General features: G+C 45.6%; 1 protein-coding gene across 1 annotated transcript in view; it reads right to left on the bottom strand.

Moving 5' to 3' along the window:
• Positions 1–21,898, bottom strand: part of LOC310993166 (nuclear pore complex protein Nup133-like) — a gene marked incomplete at its 3' end in the record, with an annotated part of 22,821 nt that extends 923 nt beyond the window's left edge. Inside the window, exons 1-13 of the mRNA XM_083981481.1 lie at positions 21,675–21,898; positions 20,539–20,654; positions 20,082–20,185; positions 18,631–18,870; positions 16,992–17,162; positions 16,328–16,483; positions 16,065–16,135; positions 5,178–5,325; positions 4,912–5,062; positions 3,814–3,968; positions 2,411–2,502; positions 322–491; positions 60–154 (exon numbers count right to left, since the gene is read on the bottom strand). Coding sequence (XP_083837607.1) covers positions 60–154; positions 322–491; positions 2,411–2,502; positions 3,814–3,968; positions 4,912–5,062; positions 5,178–5,325; positions 16,065–16,135; positions 16,328–16,483; positions 16,992–17,162; positions 18,631–18,870; positions 20,082–20,185; positions 20,539–20,654; positions 21,675–21,775 — 1,770 coding nt within the window. The 5' untranslated portion in view covers positions 21,776–21,898. The remainder of the gene's footprint in view (positions 1–59; positions 155–321; positions 492–2,410; positions 2,503–3,813; positions 3,969–4,911; positions 5,063–5,177; positions 5,326–16,064; positions 16,136–16,327; positions 16,484–16,991; positions 17,163–18,630; positions 18,871–20,081; positions 20,186–20,538; positions 20,655–21,674) is intronic.
• Between the last annotated feature and the right edge of the window lie 414 nt (positions 21,899–22,312).

Below are 22,312 nucleotides of genomic sequence, written 5' to 3'. Positions count from 1 at the left end.
ACATGTGTTGCATAGTTTATATAGTGTGTGTGTGTGTGTGTGTGCGTGTGTGTCTCTACCTGCAGCAGGAAGTCCATGAAGCAGCCGTGGGCCTTCATCTTGTCCTCCAGCTGGTGGAGGATGATGAGGGAGGTGAGGGGGAAGCCGACGCTCTCTGGACCAACACACACAGGAAAACATCAAAACATCATCAGCTCAGCAGCTTCATTTAACGACTGTTGTGATTTAAACTCGTTCTGTTTCCCTCCTCCTCCTCCCCCACCTCCTCCTCCTCCTCTCTCCTCCTCCTCCTCCTCCTCCTCCTCCTCCTCCTGTCCTCACCATCGGGGACGGACTCGGCCCAGCGGGGGTCCGAGGCCGGGTAGTCGTCCACCAGGTCCAGGTTGATCTGAGTCACCACGCTGTCCAGCTCCGCCCCCTCGTCTCCGTCGCCGTCGGCGTCGCCGGGGAAGAGCTCGTCGGTGACGGTCTGAGCTCCGACCAGGTCGTTACTGACGGGACACAAACCAGAACCACGACTTCGGTTATCACAGGAACCAAACATCTCTATAACTCAAAACAGTTAAAGGACAATTCCGGGCAAATTCAACTCGGGGCTGTTTGTTTCTATCATTTTAGGTCTAACAGAAGGAATCTGAAGGTTTTCAGTTTAATGTCTCCTGTTTTGCGGTAGTTGTGTCTGTCCCCGCATCGCCACGGCAGCGATGATGAATGGGAGCGGATTGAAGTTCTGCTGCTTAGGCTGTTTCCATCCCTCAAAGCCACAGACAGCGTCAGATGGAGACTCAAACATGAAGCCAGAAGTTTATTTACTTCAAGCAAGACGACATGTTTGTAAAACTAGATCTAATTCAAAGTCTGGCGGAGTCGAGACCCAAGTTGACGCTCGGTGTGTTCAGGTGCAGTGGGAAGCTCCCGTTTGTGTCAGAAACACAGGAATATCAACTCTTGACTTGCTTTAAGTAAACTTTTTTTTTTCCACAGACAGCGTCAGGTGGCGACTCAAACATGCACCCAGAAGTTTTTTTTTACTTGAAACAAGTCCAGAGTTGATATTCCTGTGTTTATGACACAAACGGGAGCTTCCCACTGCACATGAACACACCGAGCATCAACGAGACTTTGAATTAGATCTAGTTTTACAAACATGTCGGCTTGCTTTAAGTAAATAAACTTCTCGGCGTATGTTTGAGTCGCCATCTGTCGCTGTCTGTGGAAAAAATGTATACTTCAAGCCAGTCAAGAGTTGATATTCCTGTGTTTATGACACAAACGGGAGCTTCCCACTGCACCTGAACACACCGCGCACGGCAACTTGGGTCTCGACTCCGCCAGACTTTGAATTAGATCTAGTTTTACAAACATGTCGGCTTGTTGAAGTAAATAAACTTCTGGCTGCATGTTTGAGTCTCCATTGACGCTGTCTGTGGCTTTGAGGGCTGTAAACAGCCTAAGCAGCAGAACTTCAATCTGCTCCCATTCATCATCGTTGCCGTGGCGAACTACCGCAAAACATTACATTAAACATTAAACTGAACATCTTCAGATTCCTTCTTTTACTAGACCTAAAATGTTAGGAACATACAGCCATGAGTTGCCTGACCATCCAGACTATATCATTAACATGTCTCGTCTGGTAACGACCGGTAGACCTCGGCTCAATCCAGGGGGCGGGATGAAGGCTGTCTTTCAAACTGCCTCTGCACCAATAGGGTAGCGCTACGACCAATCAGAGCAAAGAGCAGGATGACGTTAGCCTGACAAGCCAATTAAAATGTATGTTGTCATGGCGTTAAGCCGCCCAACGACTCTCTAAACAGATAGAGCGCTGTGATTGGTCAACACAAACGGTGTTGGAGACTCAAAAAGTTCCTATGGCTCGTTTCTAGGTAGCCTCGTAAACCAGCCTCTCGCTGAAATGCATTTAATTTCATTCCGAGGGAGAGTCTGGCCTCATCCCCGTTGTCAGCGTTTGGCCTGAAACCCTCAGAAGGCCGAGCCAATCAGCGTCGCCGCTGTGATTGACACAGCACGTTGGCCAATCAGGGACCGACTGGTGCAAAGCCCCGTCACTACACCAACTTGCTGATTGGCTGAATGGGGTTGTCTGTCAACGCTACTACCAAAGATATTAAACCGTCTTTGCTACAGCTCCCGCCCCCCAAACGCTTAGAGGGGGGATGAGGCCAGACTCTCCCGAGAAATGAAATGAAATGCATTTCCGCGAGAGGCTGGTTTACGAGGCTCGTTTCTAGACCCACCTACGGAGCAAATATATTTGCTGCCGCTAGGGTGCAGCTAGATTTCTAGGCTAAGCCCCGAGTTGAATTTGCCCAGAATTTTCCTGGATGACTGAAAGAAGAAGAAGCATCGACGTCTGATCTTTGACGCCATGTTTAAATCAACGCACCGGCAGAACTGCAGGAATGCCGCCTTCAGGAGTTTGGTTTTGTCTTCCTGAGCGACCGGCTCAGATCTGGTCGGAGTCTCCATGGCTGAAACCTGAGAAACGGGAACAGGTGGTAGATTCAGTCACTGCTTCTCAAACCTTTTTACATCAAGGACCCTAAAGTGACACAAATTAGACCACGGACACCCCCATTGGACCAAATGGAAGGAAGGAAATCCAGAAATACACATATTTCTGTTCTGAGACTAAGGAACGTTACTTTTTTAGTCAATGTACATTCAAATTATGGCCAATAACGTGAATTTTTGGAAAAAAAGTGGAACAATTTCCCAAAAGCAATTCTAGAAGAAACTGATAACATTTCTCTAAACAAAAATCCAAAGGTAGATGTATTAAAGCTCCATACAGCATAAAGGAGCTTTAATACAAATGTCCACCTTCAAAATAAAGGTGGACATTTGTATTAAAGCTCTTTCAAAATAAAGGTAGACGTCTGTATTAAAGCTCCTTCAAAATAAAGGTAGATGTTTGTGTTAAAGCTCCTTCAAAATAAAGGTAGACATTTTTATTAAAGCTCCTTCAAAATAAAGGTAGATGTTTGTGTTAAAGCTCCTTCAAAATAAAGGTAGATGTTTGTGTTAAAGCTCCTTCAAAATAAAGGTAGACATTTTTATTAAAGCTCCTTCAAAATAAAGGTAGATGTTTGTGTTAAAGCTCCTTCAAAATAAAGGTAGATGTTTGTATTAAAGCTCCTTCAAAATAAAGGTAGATGTTTGTATTAAAGCTCCATACAGTATAAAGGTAGATGTTTGTGTTAAAGCTCCATACAGTATAAAGGTAGATGTTTGTATTAAAGCTCCTTCAAAATAAAGGTAGATGTTTGTATTAAAGCTCCATACAGTATAAAGGTTGATGTTTGTATTAAAGCTCCTTCAAAATAAAGGTAGATGTTTGTGTTAAAGCTCCATACAGTATAAAGGTAGATGTTTGTATTAAAGCTCCATACAGTATAAAGGTAGATGTTTGTGTTAAAGCTCCATACAGTATAAAGGTAGATGTTTGTATTAAAGCTCCATACAGTATAAAGGTAGATGTTTGTGTTAAAGCTCCATACAGTATAAAGGTAGATGTTTGTGTTAAAGCTCCATACAGTATAAAGGTAGATGTTTGTGTTAAAGCTCCATACAGTATAAAGGTAGATGTCCATGTGTAGTGTGATTATAAAGCAGCTCTAGGTTCTATATTAATACTGTGAAAGTATCAAAGCCTCAGTCCACAGAGAAATGCACACAGCCTGTATTCAGAAACTGAGCCTTAAAACCAGCCGTCAGGACTTCCTGTCACTTTGTGATGTCACAACTAAGCCCCGCCCCCACTCCTTTTAGACAGAAAACCTCCTTTACCTCGGGAGCTGCAGCCAGAGAGGAGCAGAGCGAGTCCTCCATGGTCTCTGGCAGGATGGAGGCGCTCTCCCGGGCCACCACCGCCACCAGGCCGCTGTTCTGGGAGAAAAACACCGGCAGGTTGGCGCAGCAGCCGCCTCCACGGACACCGTCACCTAGACACAGACAGAGGCGTTAAAGGGATAGTTCAACATTTTAGCAAATTATCGGCCCCATTGCCTTAATCCCTATAGGACGAATCATCTTGTTGTTTACAACTACTTCCGGGTAGAAAACCAGCATGAGAACAATAGTGACGGACGAGAGTTTCGCTATATACTGTATATATAATTTTTCAAGTTACTATATCGCTGTTTAGACTAATCTGATGTTTGTAAAGTCTATAAAACCAATGATTGGACAAACATTACTATTTATGTATTTGTACTTTACTAATTACTTTATTACTAATTACATTTTTGTAATTAGTCATGGTTATCATAGATTAGCCGGGCTAACGGTTAGCTACCTGTTTAACTTTAATAACTCAGTGACTCAATAAACGCTCCATGAAAAAATATTTTCTCCAGCGGATATCTGAGTTCCAACATGACTGAGCTAACTGGAGTAGTTTCATGTCGTGTCCCACAACGGGAGGGTTTTAACAGCTGACGTCCTGCTGTTAGCTTAGCTACCGCCGTTAGCTTAGCTACCGCCGTTAGCTTAGCTACTGTTAGCTTAGCTACCGCCGTTAGCTTAGCTACCGTTAGCTTAGCTACCGTTAGCTGTCCCTGTCAGCTGAGCCACTGATGCTTTCTAGACACCGTGATTCCCCCAAACTGAATAAATACAACACATAGCAACACAAAACACACACACAGAAATAGTAATGTTTCTTCAATCATTTCAGATTTGTCTAAACGGTGATAGGGCGTGAAAAATATGATATATAGCTAAACTCTCGTTCGTTACTATTGATCTCATTCAAATTACAGCTGGTTTTCTACCCGGAAGTAGAATGTAAACAACAAGGAGATTCGGCCTATAGGGATTATGGCAATGGGCCAATGATTTGCCAGAATGTTGAACTACCCCTTTAAAAGGGTTAGGTCCTCGTACCGTTGGAGTTGAAGCTGATTTTCTCGTCGGGCGGCGCCGCCCTGCTGGTCCCCGTGGAGCAGCAGAACACCAGCTCCTCGTTGTAGAGGAACGCCGTGGAGCCGGGGGAGGGAGGCAGCACGAGGCGCGTGGCCTGCAGCGCCTCCTCGCTCTGAGGGGCAACGGAGAGGTCAGGGGTCAGGGGTCAGAGGTCACAGGTCAGAGGTCACAGGTCAGAGGTCAATGTTTAATGTTTAATGTCCACTGGAAGGGGGGGCTGTACTGACCTGGAAGGGGGGGCTGTACTTGGTGACCTCCACGGTGAACTGGTCTGAGACGGCGGCTCCGTGGTCCTGCAGCGTCACCAGGCAGAAGTAGGCCAGGCAGGGGGAGTCGGCCGGGTGCCACGCGGCCGCCAGGACCACCAGACCAGACCTGGAGGAGGGGGGGGGGGGGGGGGGAGGAGAGGAGGAGAGGAGCAGAGGAGGAGAGGAGGAGGAGAGGAGCAGAGGAGGAGGAGGAGAGGAGAGGAGTCAGAGTCAGAGTCAGCTGGAGGTTTGTTGTTCATCCTTCTACAACTGGTTGTGTTCGTGTTATACCGTAGATGACCATTTAGTAGCCTGGGCATTTAAAGGTCCCATATTATACTCTTTTTACTCAGTTTCACTCAGCTGTCAGACGTCCAACTAAACTGTATTCGAAATGTATTGCCCCAAACTGATCCGTGGTCCTGAATGGCAGCTGTCTAAAAGTCGCTCAAATGAGCTCTCCTGAGAACAAGCTGTTTCTGTGCCTGTACCTTTAAATGTTAATGAGCTCCGTCTGTCACAGCCTTGCCTTGCCCCTCTCAGCCAATCAGAGGCCTAGTAAGGCGGGTCTTGGCGTGGCCATAGTAGGAAAGATTCTGCCTCAGGGACAGGATGTGGCTAACGGTAGCATGGGCTAATGTTTATGGGTGGATGTATCACTATAGCCAGAGCGATTGATATTACAGCGTGGCGACAGCTCTTGACGTCGCCGCCAGTGCGGTCTCGTGGTTCATGTAGCTCCCAATAGTCCCAAACTAGGCTTGAAACAACGTTCAAAACACACACAGCCAGTATCACAACTAAGCATAAAGTCCGCTTAGCTTAATGCTAACGTATAATGTGAAACCTCATAGACGGGCTAACAGAAATTAGCATCGGCTGTCGCCGTTTCGCGGCAAACCAACAGCCATAGAAGCTGCTAAAACCTGTTTTAATTCTGGCTTTAGCGCTGTTAACACGTCACAGTTTCATGCAAGAAAGTTTAATCCAGAGTCTGTGGTCAGTTTGCTCCGATGTCTGTCCTGGGAGTAGTGCAGACTAGAGTCTGTGTGAGCCCCGACCGGGCACCAGGGCAGCGGCTGTCTGCAGCAGCAGCAACCGCTCTACTGAGCTGATCTGCCGGCACGGACATCTCCTCCTCCCAGAGGAGAAAACGAGCGAAGTAACGTATCCGCATGCTTTTAGAGGTTTACCGCTGGCTGGTTAAATTATTTTTAGGAGATTTAATGCTAGTCTCATTGATGAAATTTAACAACTGTGGCAGTGGCATTAGTTTGTTTGAATGAAAAGTGAGGAGGAGCTGGGCTATGTACTGAAATCACCACATTTACGTAAATAAAGGGGAGGGGGGGCGACAGCGGAAAAGCGACCAGACTTGCATAGTTTGTTCATTTTAAAACATTTATTGATTGAAATGTGGTCATATCTGATGACTTTGGCGCTTGTGTGTGCAGCTAACAACAGAGCAACCACTAAGCAGGGGAAAAAAAATGGCACGGTTCAGAAAATTTCTTCAGGCGTGGCAAACCTTCACCGGGGGCGGTGCCACCAACCTAGGGGGCGGTGCCACCAACCTAGGGGGTGGCGTCGAGTCTGTCGGTGACGTCACCGACAGACTATCTTCAACATGGCCTGTTTAAGCACACATTTTCTAAAGACAGAGAAAGCGAAAAAGGGAGAGGATGAACTTTTTTCATACCAGGGGGGATTGTAGACAGGCCGAGGATGCATATTATTGATAGAAAACCGCTCTAAAGTGCATTTTGCATAATATGGGACCTTTAAAGCAGAAGTGAGTGATATATTTGTGTTAATATAAGTCTTAAATAGTTATATCTTCCGACAGCAATCACTTACATAGAGTGTTTGGACTGAAACACGGGTCTGTCAGTCCCTCTGCTCTGCTCTGAGCCGAAGAGAAAACATTTATCGTATCCTACAGTTTTTATCCAATGAGGAGAGAGAACGGCATGCAGGGCTGTGTGTGCAGCCAAGGAACGCCGTGAATGTGGTGACGTAGCAACGAGGACTGTTATGGTGCGTTCAAGGAAACTCGTGTTTTTCCGACCGTGAAGTGGTACCAGTTCGATCTGGTACGACTTCACCGGTCAGAAGTTACGAGTGGCCGTTATAGTGACTTTCACCGGTAAAACAGGTCGGAGAAACACGAGTGGGTTGCCTGGAACTCGGGCAACCCACTCGCTACGAGCCCTCGGACCTGTGTCCGAGGGCTCGTAGCGGTGGATGAGCTGCTTGGCGTGCTGCTGGGTGTCGTCCCAGAGTGCGCATGTGTCGGCGTCTGCAGCTATCAGTCTGCGCTCTCTAAACCGCGACTTTTAACTGTTTTATATCACATTTTAAGCTACTTTTTCTGATACTTCTGCGACTTTAGCTGCTTTTTTATCAACTCCCTGGCCGGATTTCTATCCCAAAGTCATCGGATGTGCTTTAAACACGGATGTGCTTTAAACACTGCCCTGGCCTGCGCTGACAGCGTGGGAAAAATCATGAGCTGACAGAGGGGAAAGGAAAAGCGCTAAGGATAAACTTGCCAGTGTTGATTCATCGCAGTGGGCTCGGTCTTCGAGCCCCCGATGGTAAGTTTCCCCACTATCTACTATCTACTGGGTTGGAAATCTGCCACTTCGCTGCTGTGGGCTTCTCCCGGAGCCCAGGCGAGTCTCCCCACCGCTGCTGTTGCTGTACCGCACAGTCCCGCACTTCTCTCTCTGTTTGTCTGTCTTGGTGTTCGCTGGCTGTGGTCTGCTATCTATCTACAGTTTACTGATGGCCCTGTCTGACGACATCGGTGAGCTGAAGACCGAACTCCACTGCATTGAAGAACTCATCGGTGACCTCCTTCAGCGGCAGTCAGCGCTGTGTTCCCGGCTCTCATGCCTCGAGCCTACGGCTATCCGGCGGCCCACAGCGACGGATGGAGCGGCTGCTACTGCTGACCCCCCCGGCCTGACGTTCCCTTTTCCCTGGTCGTCTGTGGTAAAGTGCTCAAAAAAGCGCTCTCTCCCCCTCTACGACCCGTTTGGTACCGGCGGGGAGGACATTCCACTCTCCAACTTCTTCTCCCCCCTGGCGGAGCTTCCTCCAGACCTGCCTGCCTCCTTTGCTCTTCCTGTACGCTCACCTGGCCGTGGCCGAAAGCGCTCTACACCCGCCAGTGCAGCTTCGTCCTCTGGCTCGCTGTCCCCTCCGCTCGCACCCCCAGGGTGCAAGCGATTTCGTTTGTCGGCTATGCAGCGTGATGGCCGGTCCCGCTCGGTGTCCACTTCGCCGTCCTCCTCTCCTCGGCCACACGCTGGTGCTTCGGCATCTCTCCCTGCACTCAGCACAGCTAATGTGGCACCAGCTGTTGCTGTTGCGCAAACATCTGACCAGGTGAGCAATCACTCAACCCACCTGCACCCGCCCAACTCGTCAACACATATCAATCCAAAGCTTGCAATCTACAAAGATAATCTTGGAACTGAGCGACCGGAAATTCTAATTGCAGGCGATTCAATTGTTAGATATGTAAGGCTCCCTGGTGCTGTCACCTACTGCCTCTCAGGAGGCAAGACGGCTGACTTTATCGAACTGATCCCGGCTCTCCTGAACATTCACCCCACTGTCCACACTGTCATCTGTCACACAGGCACATGTGACGTCATGAGCAGGCAATCAATTAAACTACACTACGAACTCGAATCGCTAGCCATTACAATTGAAAGCCTGGGGAGGAGGTGTGTCCTATCTGGCCCCACTCCCGTCATGTCTAAAGGTCCTGAGCGTTTCAGCCGACTATACAGCCTGCATCAGTGGATGGGGAATTTCACAACTGCCACTGGCCTTGGTTTTATCAGTCACTTTGATTCATTTTGGACCATGAAAGACATGTTTAGACCTGATGGCTTGCATCTTAATAGGAAAGGTACTGGACAACTTACTCAAAACTTTATCAACTTTGTTGCTTTTAACCCTCAGTGATGTTTTCCCCAGCTGGACCCTGCCCAGTTTACTGACTCGGTTTTACATAGCCTTGTCCCTGACAATGCGGGTCCCGTTGACACAGTATTTCTCACAGTATTTCCTATTAATTCCATTCCTGTTAGGATTACTGAAAGACAGTGTGTTATCGCAAAACCTACCTCCAATTCAATCAGAAACAATCTTATCATAGTCAATACCAATATCATGTCTTCTAAGTCCAGCTTGTCATCTTCACCACCCACGACTACTTCAAAATGCTCCTTAAAGTTTGCACTCCTGAATGTCAGATCTCTTGTCAATAAGACTTTCATCATTAATGATTTTATAACCTCTCACAGGCTTAATTGCATACTTCTCACCGAAACATGGCTTGATGTAACGGGTAACAAGGAGCTGATTGAAGCATCTCCTCCTAACTTTTCATCTCTGCATTGTTCCAGGGAAAATATGAAAGGTGGTGGTGTGGCTGCTATATTCTCTGATCACTTATCAAGCAAAAATGTCTCCCTTGGTAGCTACTCTACATTTGAGTACTTAGCTTTTGTTTTAAAATCTGCATATCCCTGCCTAATACTCACAGTTTATCGTCCACCAAGGCTTAGAAATTGTTTTGTAGAGGAATTTGCTGAATTACTATCTAAGATCTCTGTTGAATATGACTCTGTCCTTATCTCCGGCGATTTCAACATTCATATTGATAATGGCACAGATAATTTTGCTGAACAGTTTACTGACATGTTATCATCCTTTGACTTAACACAGCATGTAACTGGTCCTACTCACAATCATGGTCACACTCTTGACCTAGTCATTTCTAAAGGCCTCGATGTAACCTTAAAGTCCATCCTAGATGTTGGGATATCAGATCACTTCTGTATCTTCTTTGATATGTCACTGATCACCAAACGCGAATCTAGATTGAAATTAACTAAAAGGCGCTCGTTTCGTGCAGACACATCCAACAAGTTTATCCTAGGATATACTAACAGGTCACAGTCTGTTGTTAATGTTAACTGTGACCATGACTCGTCATCATTGTCTCTATGTGACAGCTTAGTCAATGTTTTTAACCGGTCTGTGACACAAATTTTAGATGATATCGCGCCACTAAAAATAAAGACAATTCTAGGTAGGTTGAAAGCACCATGGAGGAATATGGATAGTGTGAGAGCACTAAAAAGAGCCTGCCGTAAGTCTGAACGTAAGTGGCGCAAAACAAAACTACAAGACGACTATATTAATTACAAAGATCTGCTCAGCACATATAACACAGAAATTAGAAGATCCAGACAGCACTATTTTTCTCAGATTATAACTGAAAATCATAATAATTCCAAGTTTTTGTTTAGTACAGTTGATAAACTGGTCAATCCTCCCAGACCTATACCTCCTGAGTTTCACTCCCCAGAAAAATGCAATGAGTTTGCTGCTCATTTTAATCTCAAAGTTTCCAATATCAGAAACAACATTGTGGCCTCGTGCGCTGGTGCAGCTCACCACTTTGTCGCTCCACAGTGTCATACTGCCGTCACTTTGTCCAACTTCAGCCCTATCCTAAGCCATGAACTTCAAAAAGTGATACAGCAGCTAAGCTCTGCAACTTGTGCTCTTGATGCTATGCCCACCAAGTTTTTCAAAGATGTTTTTAACTGTCTGGTGGATGATGTGCTTGAAATTGTTAATACCTCACTGCTCACTGGACTTTTCCCCACTATTCTCAAACATGCTATTATTACTCCTTTGTTAAAGAAGACCAATCTAGATCCATCTGTTATTGATAATTATAGGCCCATTTCTAATCTTCCATTCCTGGGGAAAATTCTCGAAAAAGCAGTCTATCAGCAATTACATGTACATCTGTCAGAAAATAACCTATTTGACATGTATCAGTCTGGTTTTAGAGTCAACCATAGTACAGAAACGGCCCTTACCCGAGTAGTTAACGATCTTAAAATCAACTCTGACAGCCATAAAGTTTCAGTCCTAGTCCTTCTCGATCTCAGTGCCGCTTTCGACACGGTTGATCATGGTATCCTGCTTCAGCGCCTTGAGCACTGTGTAGGCCTTAAAGGCACTGTTCTAAGCTGGCTTTCCTCCTACCTTACTCATAGATCCTACTCTGTTTCTATTGCTGACTTCAAATCAGACAAAGTTAGCATTTCTTATGGTGTTCCCCAAGGGTCTATTCTTGGCCCACTCCTGTTCAATCTGTACATGCTCCCACTTGGTTACTTAATCCGTAAACTCAACATTTCATATCATTCCTATGCTGACGACACACAACTATACATATCTGTTTCTGCTGACCACCTGAGCCCAGTAAATGATCTCATTCAGTGTATTAAAGATGTTAGACAGTGGATGACTGAAAACTTCCTGCAATTGAACGATGAAAAAACTGAAATTCTTGTAGTAGGTCCGAAGACTCTGAGGCACCATATCTGTTCCTTATTGACTCCATGTCCTGTGAAGCCTAGTGAGCATGTAAGAAACCTGGGTGTGATTCTCGATGCTGATCTCAACTTTAATAGGCATGTCTCTTTCATTTCTAAGACTGCTTTCTACCATCTTAGGAACATATCTAAAGTTAGACCCATTTTATCCTTATCTGATTCTGAAAAGTTGGTTCACGCTTTTATTTCAAGTAGGTTAGACTACTGCAACGCACTTTTACCTGGACTAACAAAACAAGCACTTTATAAACTGCAGCTTATCCAGAATGCTGCAGCCAGAGTTTTAACAAGAACCAAAAGATTTGAACACATCACTCCGATTTTAGCATCTCTTCACTGGCTTCCAGTAAAGCAAAGAATTGATTTTAAAGTTCTACTTATTGTTTTTAAAGCTCTGAACGGTGCAGCTCCTCCCTACATCTCTGACATGCTCACTGAGTACACACCAGACAGATCCCTGAGATCATCAAGTAAAGGTCTACTCACTATTCCAAGAATATACTCTAGCTCAGCTCATGGTGCCTTCAGTCATTATGGTCCTACTCTTTGGAACTCCCTACCTCACGAACTCAGGTCTGCTACAACAGTATCTTCTTTTAAAAGCAGACTAAAAACATTTCTTTTTTCACAAGCTTTTAGTTTTTAATTGTTGTTTTTCTTTAATTTGCAATATTTCCCTTTTTCCTAACAAGTTTCTTAGTTTTTAAATTGTTTTTAATCTGCAACACTTTCTTCTTATTGTTTTCTTATTGTGTTTTTTTTTATATACGTATTTTACGAGCTGTAATGTTGTTCTATTTTTGTGAAAGCACATTGAGTTTGCGCTTGTCGCATGAAATGTGCTATATAAATAAAATTGTTGTTGTTGTTGTTGGAACGCTACAAAGTCGTAAGTTGTGACTTGAAGCTGTAATTTACGATTTCAAAAGCCTGCCTGGAACGCAGCATTAGCGAAAACGACCGGATCGCTTACTTCTGCTTTAAGGGTGCACTCACACTAGGCAATCGTACCGTGCCCAAGCACGTTTGCCCCCTAAAGTCCGGATTCTATTGCTGGTGTGAGTGCAAGCGTTCCGTGCCTGAGCTCGGTTGGGAGAGGTGTGCTTGGGCACGGTACGCTTGGCCAGGAATGCGCACACGTAATGCGCTGCGGGCTCGTTCTCCACCACGTGTCTGCAACCGCATGTAAACAACCGTCACTTAACAATTAGTTAAACATCGCTAGTTAACGTCGCTTTGATTAAACTTCAAGATAACCATGACAACCGGTCAAAGTGCCGTTCTTTCTGCAGTCAGAGCGCATCCGCCGTGTTGGTATATCAACGTGATGACGTATGTGTCGGAGGCAACCGTGCTTGAGTACGCTTGGGTTCGAGGTAGTGTGAGTGCGGGCCAGCGGGGGGGGGGGGGGGGGGGGGGGGGCATTCGGGCTTCAGCACGGCACGGATCAACTGGCCCTAGTGTGAGTGCGCCCTAATATGCTAAATCGACTCGGACCCCGGGCGTTTATAAGAACCAGGCGCGTATTTGCAACAGGCTACAATTTATTTTTGCAATGAGCAGCACCAGACCATCATGCAAAGAACAAGGAGCTCACCATAGCACCACTGGAACAAAACTACTTTTTCCCCCGACGCATCTTTATTGACATCAGACAATAAATACAAAGACAGTTTGTCTGTGTTACCGCGACACAGGGAGCTGATCAGAGCAGTGTTATGAACGTTAACGGAAGGGGGGGTTGATCGCGGTAATTTCAACACTGTAGCTACATTAGCGCATTTATCTATTTGTCTTTGTCTATTAGCACGCACGGTGATACGCTGTTAAAAAAACAAAAAAAAACTTTTTTTTTCTGTGCAAGACTGGTAAACACTTTATCGTCCGGGCGTTTAATTGAACCGGCGTTTATTCTGCCAAATGAGGTCGGACCCCGGCGGCTATTAGAGCACAGGCGCGTATCTGCACGCGGGCGACTATTTGGTCATCTACGGTATATTTAATTTTTATGCATTTTTACTACATTTACTGAGCATCTAACCCCCAATTTCCACTGGATCCCTCAGAATGCGTCTCAATCGGAGCATTTCCACCTCTGTGCTGCGCTGCGTCACAGCTCTGACAGAAATACGCAGCAGGTCTGGTTTCGCCAGATCACGCAGCCATCACGCATCAATTCCCCGACCCCACACAGGAAGTCAAACGCACCGACTCACCGAGCATCCGTTAAATTCACAAAATAAAACACAACGACAAATTTTCCGATCGTAAATCATCGCTCACATTAGTTTCACCGGCTGGTGCAAACAACAAGTCATCGATCAGTCGGAGGAACCTGAAGCTAAACATGACGTCATGGATGAAAAAATATCAATCACAGAGGTGGAAAACCGCAAATATTTTACGATACATCACGTCCGCTCTACAAGAACACAAACTGAAAGTTAAAAAAAATATCACAGAGTAAGAAACATAACAGAAAATCAACCTCATAAAGGCAGAGTGACCTGTTGTTTACAGGGATGCACCGAAATGAAATTTGTGGCCGAAGACGAATAAAATTAAACGCTTGGCTGAATACCGGATACCAAATGTGGTTGTTAAGTTTTTCAAAGAAAGTAAATGTTTATCGAATATTCTGACATTTTATAAATATTCAAAGTCAAAGACAAAGAGTGGACGTGCTGGGACGAGAAGCTTTCCTTTTAGCTGCTACAGCCGTCTCTTTCTCTCTCTCTCAGCGTGCTGTTCAGGGTGTTTGGCTTTTAAAGGAGTAATTACAGCAGTATAGTGCTAAAGGTCTTTGCAGAGGAACTCCCTCTAGATAGTTTGGTTCAACACTCGTTGCAAACTGCAGTTCTTTTCTCGCTCTCCAACACTTTAAAATATCTCCACACTGCCGACATTTTACCAAAGGCGCCAGGCAGAGATGGGGACTCGAGTTTGCAACTCGAACTCGAGTCGCACTTAAGTCGCACCCACAGAGACTTCAGACTCGACTCGGACTCGTGTTTTGAGACTCGTGAACAATCTTTATTTTTTTTTGCTCGTGTCTCCCTCCTGACAGGACGACCGACGACCTTTTTTTTTCTTTTTCTTTTTTTTGTTTTGCCGTTAACACACCACTAGCGGAGCAGCGCCACATGGCCGGTAACGTTATTCAGATGGAGGTTAGATCTTCATACTGAACTCCTACAGAGTGCAGCCAAACACCAGTGTCTAAAGAGAGAGGAGCAGCAGAGCTCCTCTGACAGCGCAGTCAGCTGCTGCGGGTGAGTGGCAGGTGACTGTGAACCGGCTTTTTTTTCTCTTTTTAATAGCGGCACCGTCCATAGCCTACATGCACAATGCCCGTTTGTTGTCAGACCTTCCTTCACGGGGACTAGCTGCTGCATAACGGGCACATATCAGGCTACTGTAGGCTAAATCCTCCTGTTTATTTATGTTTTTGCTGCGAAATATGACTGAAGGCTCGTATGGAAGTCTGTACGTGTCGACACGCCCCCATGAGTTGACGGAGCTAATTAAAAAAATAATAACAACGATGCGGATCCAGAAAGGTTTTGCTGCACATAAAGATGTGAGCTATACCACCCAGATCTAATGACCTATAATTAACAGCCTAAATCATTGTCCATGTTGTTCATCTGGGTTTTCTGAATTCAACAAAGCAAAAAAAAGAGAAAAGGCCAGTGCAGAGGGGCAGAGCAGCCTTGATTATTTCTTGACTCAGAATACAGTTTCCTTTAAAGGAAAGCTTCCATTGTGTGTTTTCTTCATATTGCATTGCAATATCCTGTTTAAAGTGATCATATAATAAACAACTAATCAATACTGTATAGATAAAGGAGTGATAATAACCTACAGTAAATGCTTTGAATCTCTTAGATATAGCTGTGCAGTATCTTTAGTAGACCGGGTAGCAGCAGATGATAGAAGGGTCATTACAACCAGAAGAGACTTTTATTTTTTAGAGACTTGAGACTTGACTTGGACTCGTGACCAAAGACTTGAGACTTGACTCGGACTTGCAAAAAAAGACTTGTGAACATCTCTGGCGCCAGGTCATGAAGTCGCACGCCACTAATAGTCTATTCGGCCACGCTTTTAACTCACTCCACCAAAGGCCGAATGTGGCTTTTTTTTGCAATATTCAGCCAAATATTCTCTGTTACCGAATATTCACTGCATCCTTAGTTGTTTACATTTTAATCTCACTTTATACACGGCTGTTATCACTGTAGTTTGTTAGTTCTCCTGTGATCTCAATTTTCACACAACGCATCCAGTGGGGGGGGGTTCGATAAGACAAACGGAGCTGAACTGTATCGGAGTTCAATCCAGTGGAACTTGGGGGTGAGCAGGAGAAAACACGGTCGTTTGTCTGAATGACAGTAAAGTTAAATCATAAAGTTCATCGTCGACTCACTGTCCGAGCTTCATGTCCAGATACGCCACGTTCACACCCTCCTTCATCTCCTCGTAGTTGCTCTCCGACCCCTGGAGGAAGAAAACCAACAAAACAGAACAACTTTAATCTCAAAGCTCAGCTAGAGAATAAAACAGTCTGGTCATGGTGGTCGTGGTGGAGTGGAGGAGTGGTGGAGTGGAGTGGAGGAGTGGTGGAGGAGTGGTGGAGTGGTGGAGTGGTGGAGTGAAGGAGTGGAGGAGTGGTGGAGTCGTTGCTCTGACCCAGATGGCGTCGGCGATGCTCTCGGTCAGCGCTCTGCGGGCGTCCCAGCTCAGCGTCTGGTGCTCCCAGCTGCCGTCCAGCTCCCACTTACTGAGGCTGGAGCTGGTCAGAGTGTAGAGGCAGCCGGTCGGCTCCGCCCACAGCACGCTGTGCAGCTGCAGAGAGGAGGAGGGGGGGCAGGTTAACTTAAAGGGATAGTTCAACATTTTGGCAAATTGGCCCATTGCCATAATCCCTATAGTCACAGCAGTAGGTTCGTTACCTTTAATTGTCGGTGCAAGCTATTTTTAGAACGGCGGAGCAGAGCCGTGAGCTGCTCAGAGCTACGCTACGGAGGCTCATTATGGGATTTCTTGGTTTCCCTCATCAAACTCATCAAATACACAATCCAACAACTCCACAACGCTCTGGTGGACAAGTTGTGAGCTGCACTTATCGAAAATGGAGCCATTAACAAGTGTGGGTAACGTAGATTCATCCACATTAATATGAGACTTTTTTATTGTTGCGGAATTTTTCGTTCTGCCGCTGGAGAAACTCCTGGTTGTCCCTTTAAACTGCTAATACAAAAATAACTAAATGTGTCCATTTTTAGCCTCGGTAAAAGTAAAAAGGGTTAAAATATATACATATCTACCAACAACATCACCACCGTTGACTCACCGTGTCGTTGGTCGGCTGCGACAGCATACCGAACAGGCTGGAGACGCGGCGGCCGATGCCCGACAACACGCCCTGACCCTGCTGCAGCGCTCGAACCTGCAGCTTCCCCGAGGAGTCGGCACTCGCTCTGAGCAGCCGGTTCCTCACCGAGGAGACCACGAAGCTCCCGCCCTGAAGGAGGAGAGAGGAGGAGAGGATTCAAGAGTCAACAAGCAGTGAAATGAAATCCTGACCACACCCCCAGACTGTGCTGTCCCTCAAATACAAAACATGTTGAAAGAAATTAAGTAAATATAGATAACAGCAATATAAACAAGGTTAGAAAATAAATTTATTAGTGCAGCAAGTACGGTAGAAAAACATCCAAGTTTAAAATGTAGATTTAAAATGCAGAGAGGAGAGGAGAGGAGAGGAGAGGAGAGGGTAGGGGAGGAAAGGAGAGGAGAGGAGAGGAGAGGAGAGGAGAGGAGAGGAGAGGAGAGAGGAGGAGAGGGGAGAGGAGGAAGGAGAGAGGAGAGGAGAGGAGAGGAGAGGAGAGGAGAGGAGAGGAGAGGAGAGGAGAGGAGAGGAGAGGAGAGGAGAGGAGAGAGGAGGAGAGGGGAGAGGAGGAAGGAGAGAGGAGAGGAGAGGAGAGGAGAGGAGAGGAGAGGAGAGGAGAGGAGAGGAGAGGAGAGGAGAGGAGAGGAGAGGAGAGAAAAGGGAGAAGAGAGGAGGAAAGGAGAAGGGAAAAAGGAGGAGAGGAGAGGAAGGGAGAGGAGATAGGAGAGGAGAGGAGAGGAGAGGAGAGGAGAGGAGAGGAGAGGAGAGGAGAGGAGAGGAGAGGAGAGGAGAGGGGAGAGGAGGAAGGAGAGAGGAGAGGAGAGGAGAGGAGAGGAGAGGAGAGGAGAGGAGAGGAGAGGAGAGAGGAGGAGAGGGGAGAGGAGGAAGGAGAGAGGAGAGGAGAGGAGAGGAGAGGAGAGGAGAGGAGAGGAGAGGAGAGGAGAGGAGAGGAGAGGAGAGGAGAGGAGAGAAAAGGGAGAAGAGAGGAGGAAAGGAGAAGGGAAAAAGGAGGAGAGGAGAGGAAGGGAGAGGAGATAGGAGAGGAGAGGAGAGGAGAGGAGAGGAGAGGAGAGGAGAGGAGAGGAGAGGAGAGGAGAGGAGAGGAGAGAAAAAGGAGGAGAGGGGAGAGGAGAGGAGGAAGGAGAGAGGAGGCGAGAGGAGAGAAGAGCAGAGAAAAAGGAGGAGAGGGGGAGGAGAGGAGAGGAGAGGAGAGAGAAAGGAGGGGAGGGGAGGAGAGGACAGAGGAGGAAAGAGGACAGGAGGAGAAAGGAGGAGAGGGGGGAAAAGGAGGAGGAGGAGGAAGGAGAGGAGAAAGGAGGAGAGGAGAGAGGAGGAAGGAAGGAGAGGAGAGGAGAGAGGAAAGGAAAGGGGAGAGGAGGAGAGAAGAGCAGAGAAAAAGGAGCAGAGGAGAGAGAGGAGGAAAGGATGAGAGAGGAAAGGAGGAGAAGAGAGAAGAGCAGAAAAAAAGGAGGAGAGGAGCAGCAGATGATGAACACAGGAGACAGTAAACAGGAAGTGACATCGCAGCAGCATGAAGTGACATCACAGCAAACAGGAAGTGACGCCACAGTAAACAGGAAGTGACATCAGCCTCCGTTACCCTGACGGCGACCACGGAGCAGCAGTCGTCCCCCAGGTCCAGGTCCGTGTCGCTGTAGTTCCCCTCCTGGGTCAGACTGGGCCAGAACCGCGCCGCGCCCTCGGACGACACCGCCAGCACGCTCACCGACTGCACCGCCGCCGTCTCCAGGGGAATGGCGGACGACGTCGTCACGGCGACGAGGTCGGCCGTGTAGCTGTAGTCGCTGGCGGGAAGCTGCAGCTCCTTACACACCGACAGCTGCAGGGAAACACGGAGAGATGGAACAAGACTGAAGAAACATAAAGAGAGAGTCCAGGTTTTGAAAAGGGTTTAAGTTCACTTTATAATGGAGTATGTTAATTTATAGGCTCCTACAGTATTTGTGTGCAGATAAATGTTAAAAATGCTAAAGACTAAAAATCGAGAGAATCGGCAATATCGTAGAATCGCCGTCCAAAAAATCGTAGAAGAATCGAATCGGGAGAAAAGCATATCGTCCCAGCCCTATTATTTATATATTATTTATTTTACTCCTCTTGATTGACGCTGCTGCCGAAGAGCTTTTAATAAAGTTTTCTGAATTGAATCGAGTTGAGTAAATTCAGTTCTGTGCTCATTGAGAAAAACATGTCGAACTGTTGAGCTACATGCGATAAATACTGTAAATAAATAGAGAATCATAGATAAAGAGAAGTGGAAGAGGAGGAGAAAGAGGAAGAAGAAGTGGAGGAAGAGGAAGGAGTATTTTGTTGATATATTAGTGTCTAAAGTTTTCACTGAGGGAATTTTTGATATCTCTTTTTGTCACTCTGTAAATGAGAAAATACTGTCAATACCTTAAAAAAAAAATCATATTTCGCCATATGCTTATGAATAAAACGTTGTATGAATGATATGTCAACAATGCACTCAGAAAAAAACCTTCTGAATATAATTCAGACTGGAATAAAAAATTTAAAAAAAAATGTTTTTTTTAAATCAATGAAAATAGAGAAGTCATGTGTTGTTGCTGCAACAACAACTGGCCAGGAAGGGGTTACACAATTTTTTACCCATGTCAAAAGTGATTTTTATGATAGGTCAAGATCCAGCCTTATATGTATCACAAAAATTTTGGGAGTAACTGATGTCTAAATGTCTCTTACTATAAGTTTAAATTTTTGTCCAGGGGTAAAACTTGACAAAGGCTGAAGGGCATCTGAGGGTTAATGCTGCTGTGTCCAACCAGTTCCCTTTTTGTGGAGTGAGGGAGACGACTTTCCACATTTTTAGCGAGTGTAGACGGCTCTCTGCGTTTTTTACTCTATTGACTAGTGTTTTTAGTCTTTTTAATCAAACTTTTACAACTGCAGTGTGTATGTTTTTTTAATAAACAGAGAAGTCTGTGGTGAGGTAGAATGAACAGCTAGTGATAATGTCCTGTGATTGGTAAATAAAGTGTGGTTGTAAAAATCCAAATAAATCTCCACCTTGGCGACGGCCGTCTGACTGATCTTCCAGATGATGAGTCTCTCTCCACAAACCATCCAGGCCCAACCGCTCTGGTCCAGCTGCACCCAGATCTGCTCCTCCGCTGGATGAGACACACAGAGAGACAGAAAAACATTAACATCTTAACTTATTTACACCTGATTGTATTAAATTCTATTGTAATGTAGTTTATATGGAATATTGTTTATTTGTTATTGAATATTGAAATATGTAATACTGTAAATATATATTTGTTATATTGAAATGTCTTTGTAAATAGTTTGTACAATGCTTTGGCAACAACACATTTCTGTTCATGCCAATAAAGCTAATTGAATTGACAGAGAGAGACAGACATCACAGAAGAACATACACAACTCTTTCTGTGTGTGTGTGTGTGTGTGTGTGTGTGTGTGTGTGTGTGTGTGTGTGTGTGTGTGTGTGTGTGTGTGTCACCATCGGCCATGGTCAGCGCCTCCATCACTCTGACAGGAAGTGAGGATCCAAACGTCTGGACGTCGTAGTTCATCGACTCTGCTGCTGCATGAGACTGCACACGGGTCGGAGTCGACCTGCAGGAGGAGAGGGAGGAGTTTTGTTTTTGTTTTTTAAATTGTATGTTTCCAATTTTTACTATTTTGGGTTTTATTTTAATTTGTTTAAATTGTTGTTTTTTTCTTTTTCCAATTCTAACTATTAAATGTTTTGTTTTTAAGTAAAGCACATTGAGTTGCCCAAGGCGTAAGCAAACTAAACCCCTGCTTAAAGCAGAAGTAAGCGATCCGGTCGTTTTGGCTAATGCTGCGTTCCAGGCAGGCTTTTGAAACCGTAAGTTACAGCTTCAAGTCACGACTTACGACTTTGTAGCGTTCCAGGCAACCCACTCGTGTTTTTCCGACCTGTTTTACCTGTGAAAGTCACTATAACGGCCACTCGTAACTTCCGACCCGTGAAGTCGTACCAGATCGAACTGGTACAACTTCACAGGTCGGAAAAACACGAGTTACGGGTTGCCTTGAACGCACCATAACAGTCCTCGTCCCTACGTCACCACATTCACGGCGTTCCTTGGCTGCACACACAGCCCTGCATGCCGTTCTCTCTCCTCATTGGATAAAAACTGTAGGATACGATAAATGTTTTCTCCTGGGCTCAGAGCAGAGCAGAGTGACTGACAGACCCGTGTTTCAGTCCAAACACTCTATGTAAGTGATTGCTGTCGGAAGATATAACTATTTAAGACTTATTTATTAACACAAATATATCACTTACTTCTGCTTTACGTGGAAAGAGATTAGTTTTGACTAGAAATGAGACATTTGGACAAGAAATAAGACAAATATTCTTGGAAAGATGTAGAGTTTTTACAGTGTACTATGAGTATTAGTCAGGGTCTAAGCAGAATAAATCAGTCATACAAAGATTAGACTACTGGGGTTTTTGTGGGCCCCACTGGGCGCTGGGCCCCTAGAGTTATCATCACCTTTCTCCCCTATACGGCCCTGCTCTGAACCAGACTACACCACCACCACCACCACCACCACCCCCCCTACCCCCCCTACCCCCGGAGCTCCGCGGCTCTGCTCTCTCACCTGGCCGACAGAGGAGTGGCTCTCCTCGGGGAGAACAGCAGACTGCCGGCGCGGCCCTGCTGCCGGCGGCCGGAGCTCAGGGCGGAGCGGGGGCTGAACATGTCTGACTGCGGTCACTCAGAGGAGGAAGTCCGGGTTCAAAACCTTTACAACCGGCGAGACCGTTGTTGTTGTTTTAGTTCTTATCCACCACCGATTGAAAAACTCCCTCTCCAAACAGCGCGCGGTGCCGTCGCGTGAATACAACGTCATCAACTAAAGACCAGACCCGTCGCCCATTGAAAAAACTTTATTGGCAACAGGAAAAATTGACAACCGTTTATCTTTTTTTTTTTCTTTTCTTTTTTTTTTGGCTTTGATCATGTTTATTGAGGATGTAAAGTCGGCGATTTTAACATGGGGGTCCATGGAGAATTTTTTTTTTTTTTTTTTTTTTTAGAAACTTTATTAAAGGTTATAGCTACAACTTTTTCATCAAAAGGATTAATTAAAAAAAAAATAATACATCCACAGAATGTCTAGAGGGGTGCAGAATAAAAGTATTAATTTTACTGATTTAAAAAAAAAAGTATATAAATAATTGTTTAATAAATTTTGGCGGGTCCGAAATATATAAATATTTACATCTGGTTACGTTG

Source organism: Trachurus trachurus (genome assembly GCF_905171665.1).
Source record: "Trachurus trachurus genome assembly, chromosome: 1".
Lineage (NCBI taxonomy): Eukaryota > Metazoa > Chordata > Actinopteri > Carangiformes > Carangidae > Trachurus > Trachurus trachurus.
This window is presented reverse-complemented; position numbering and strand designations above follow the sequence as displayed.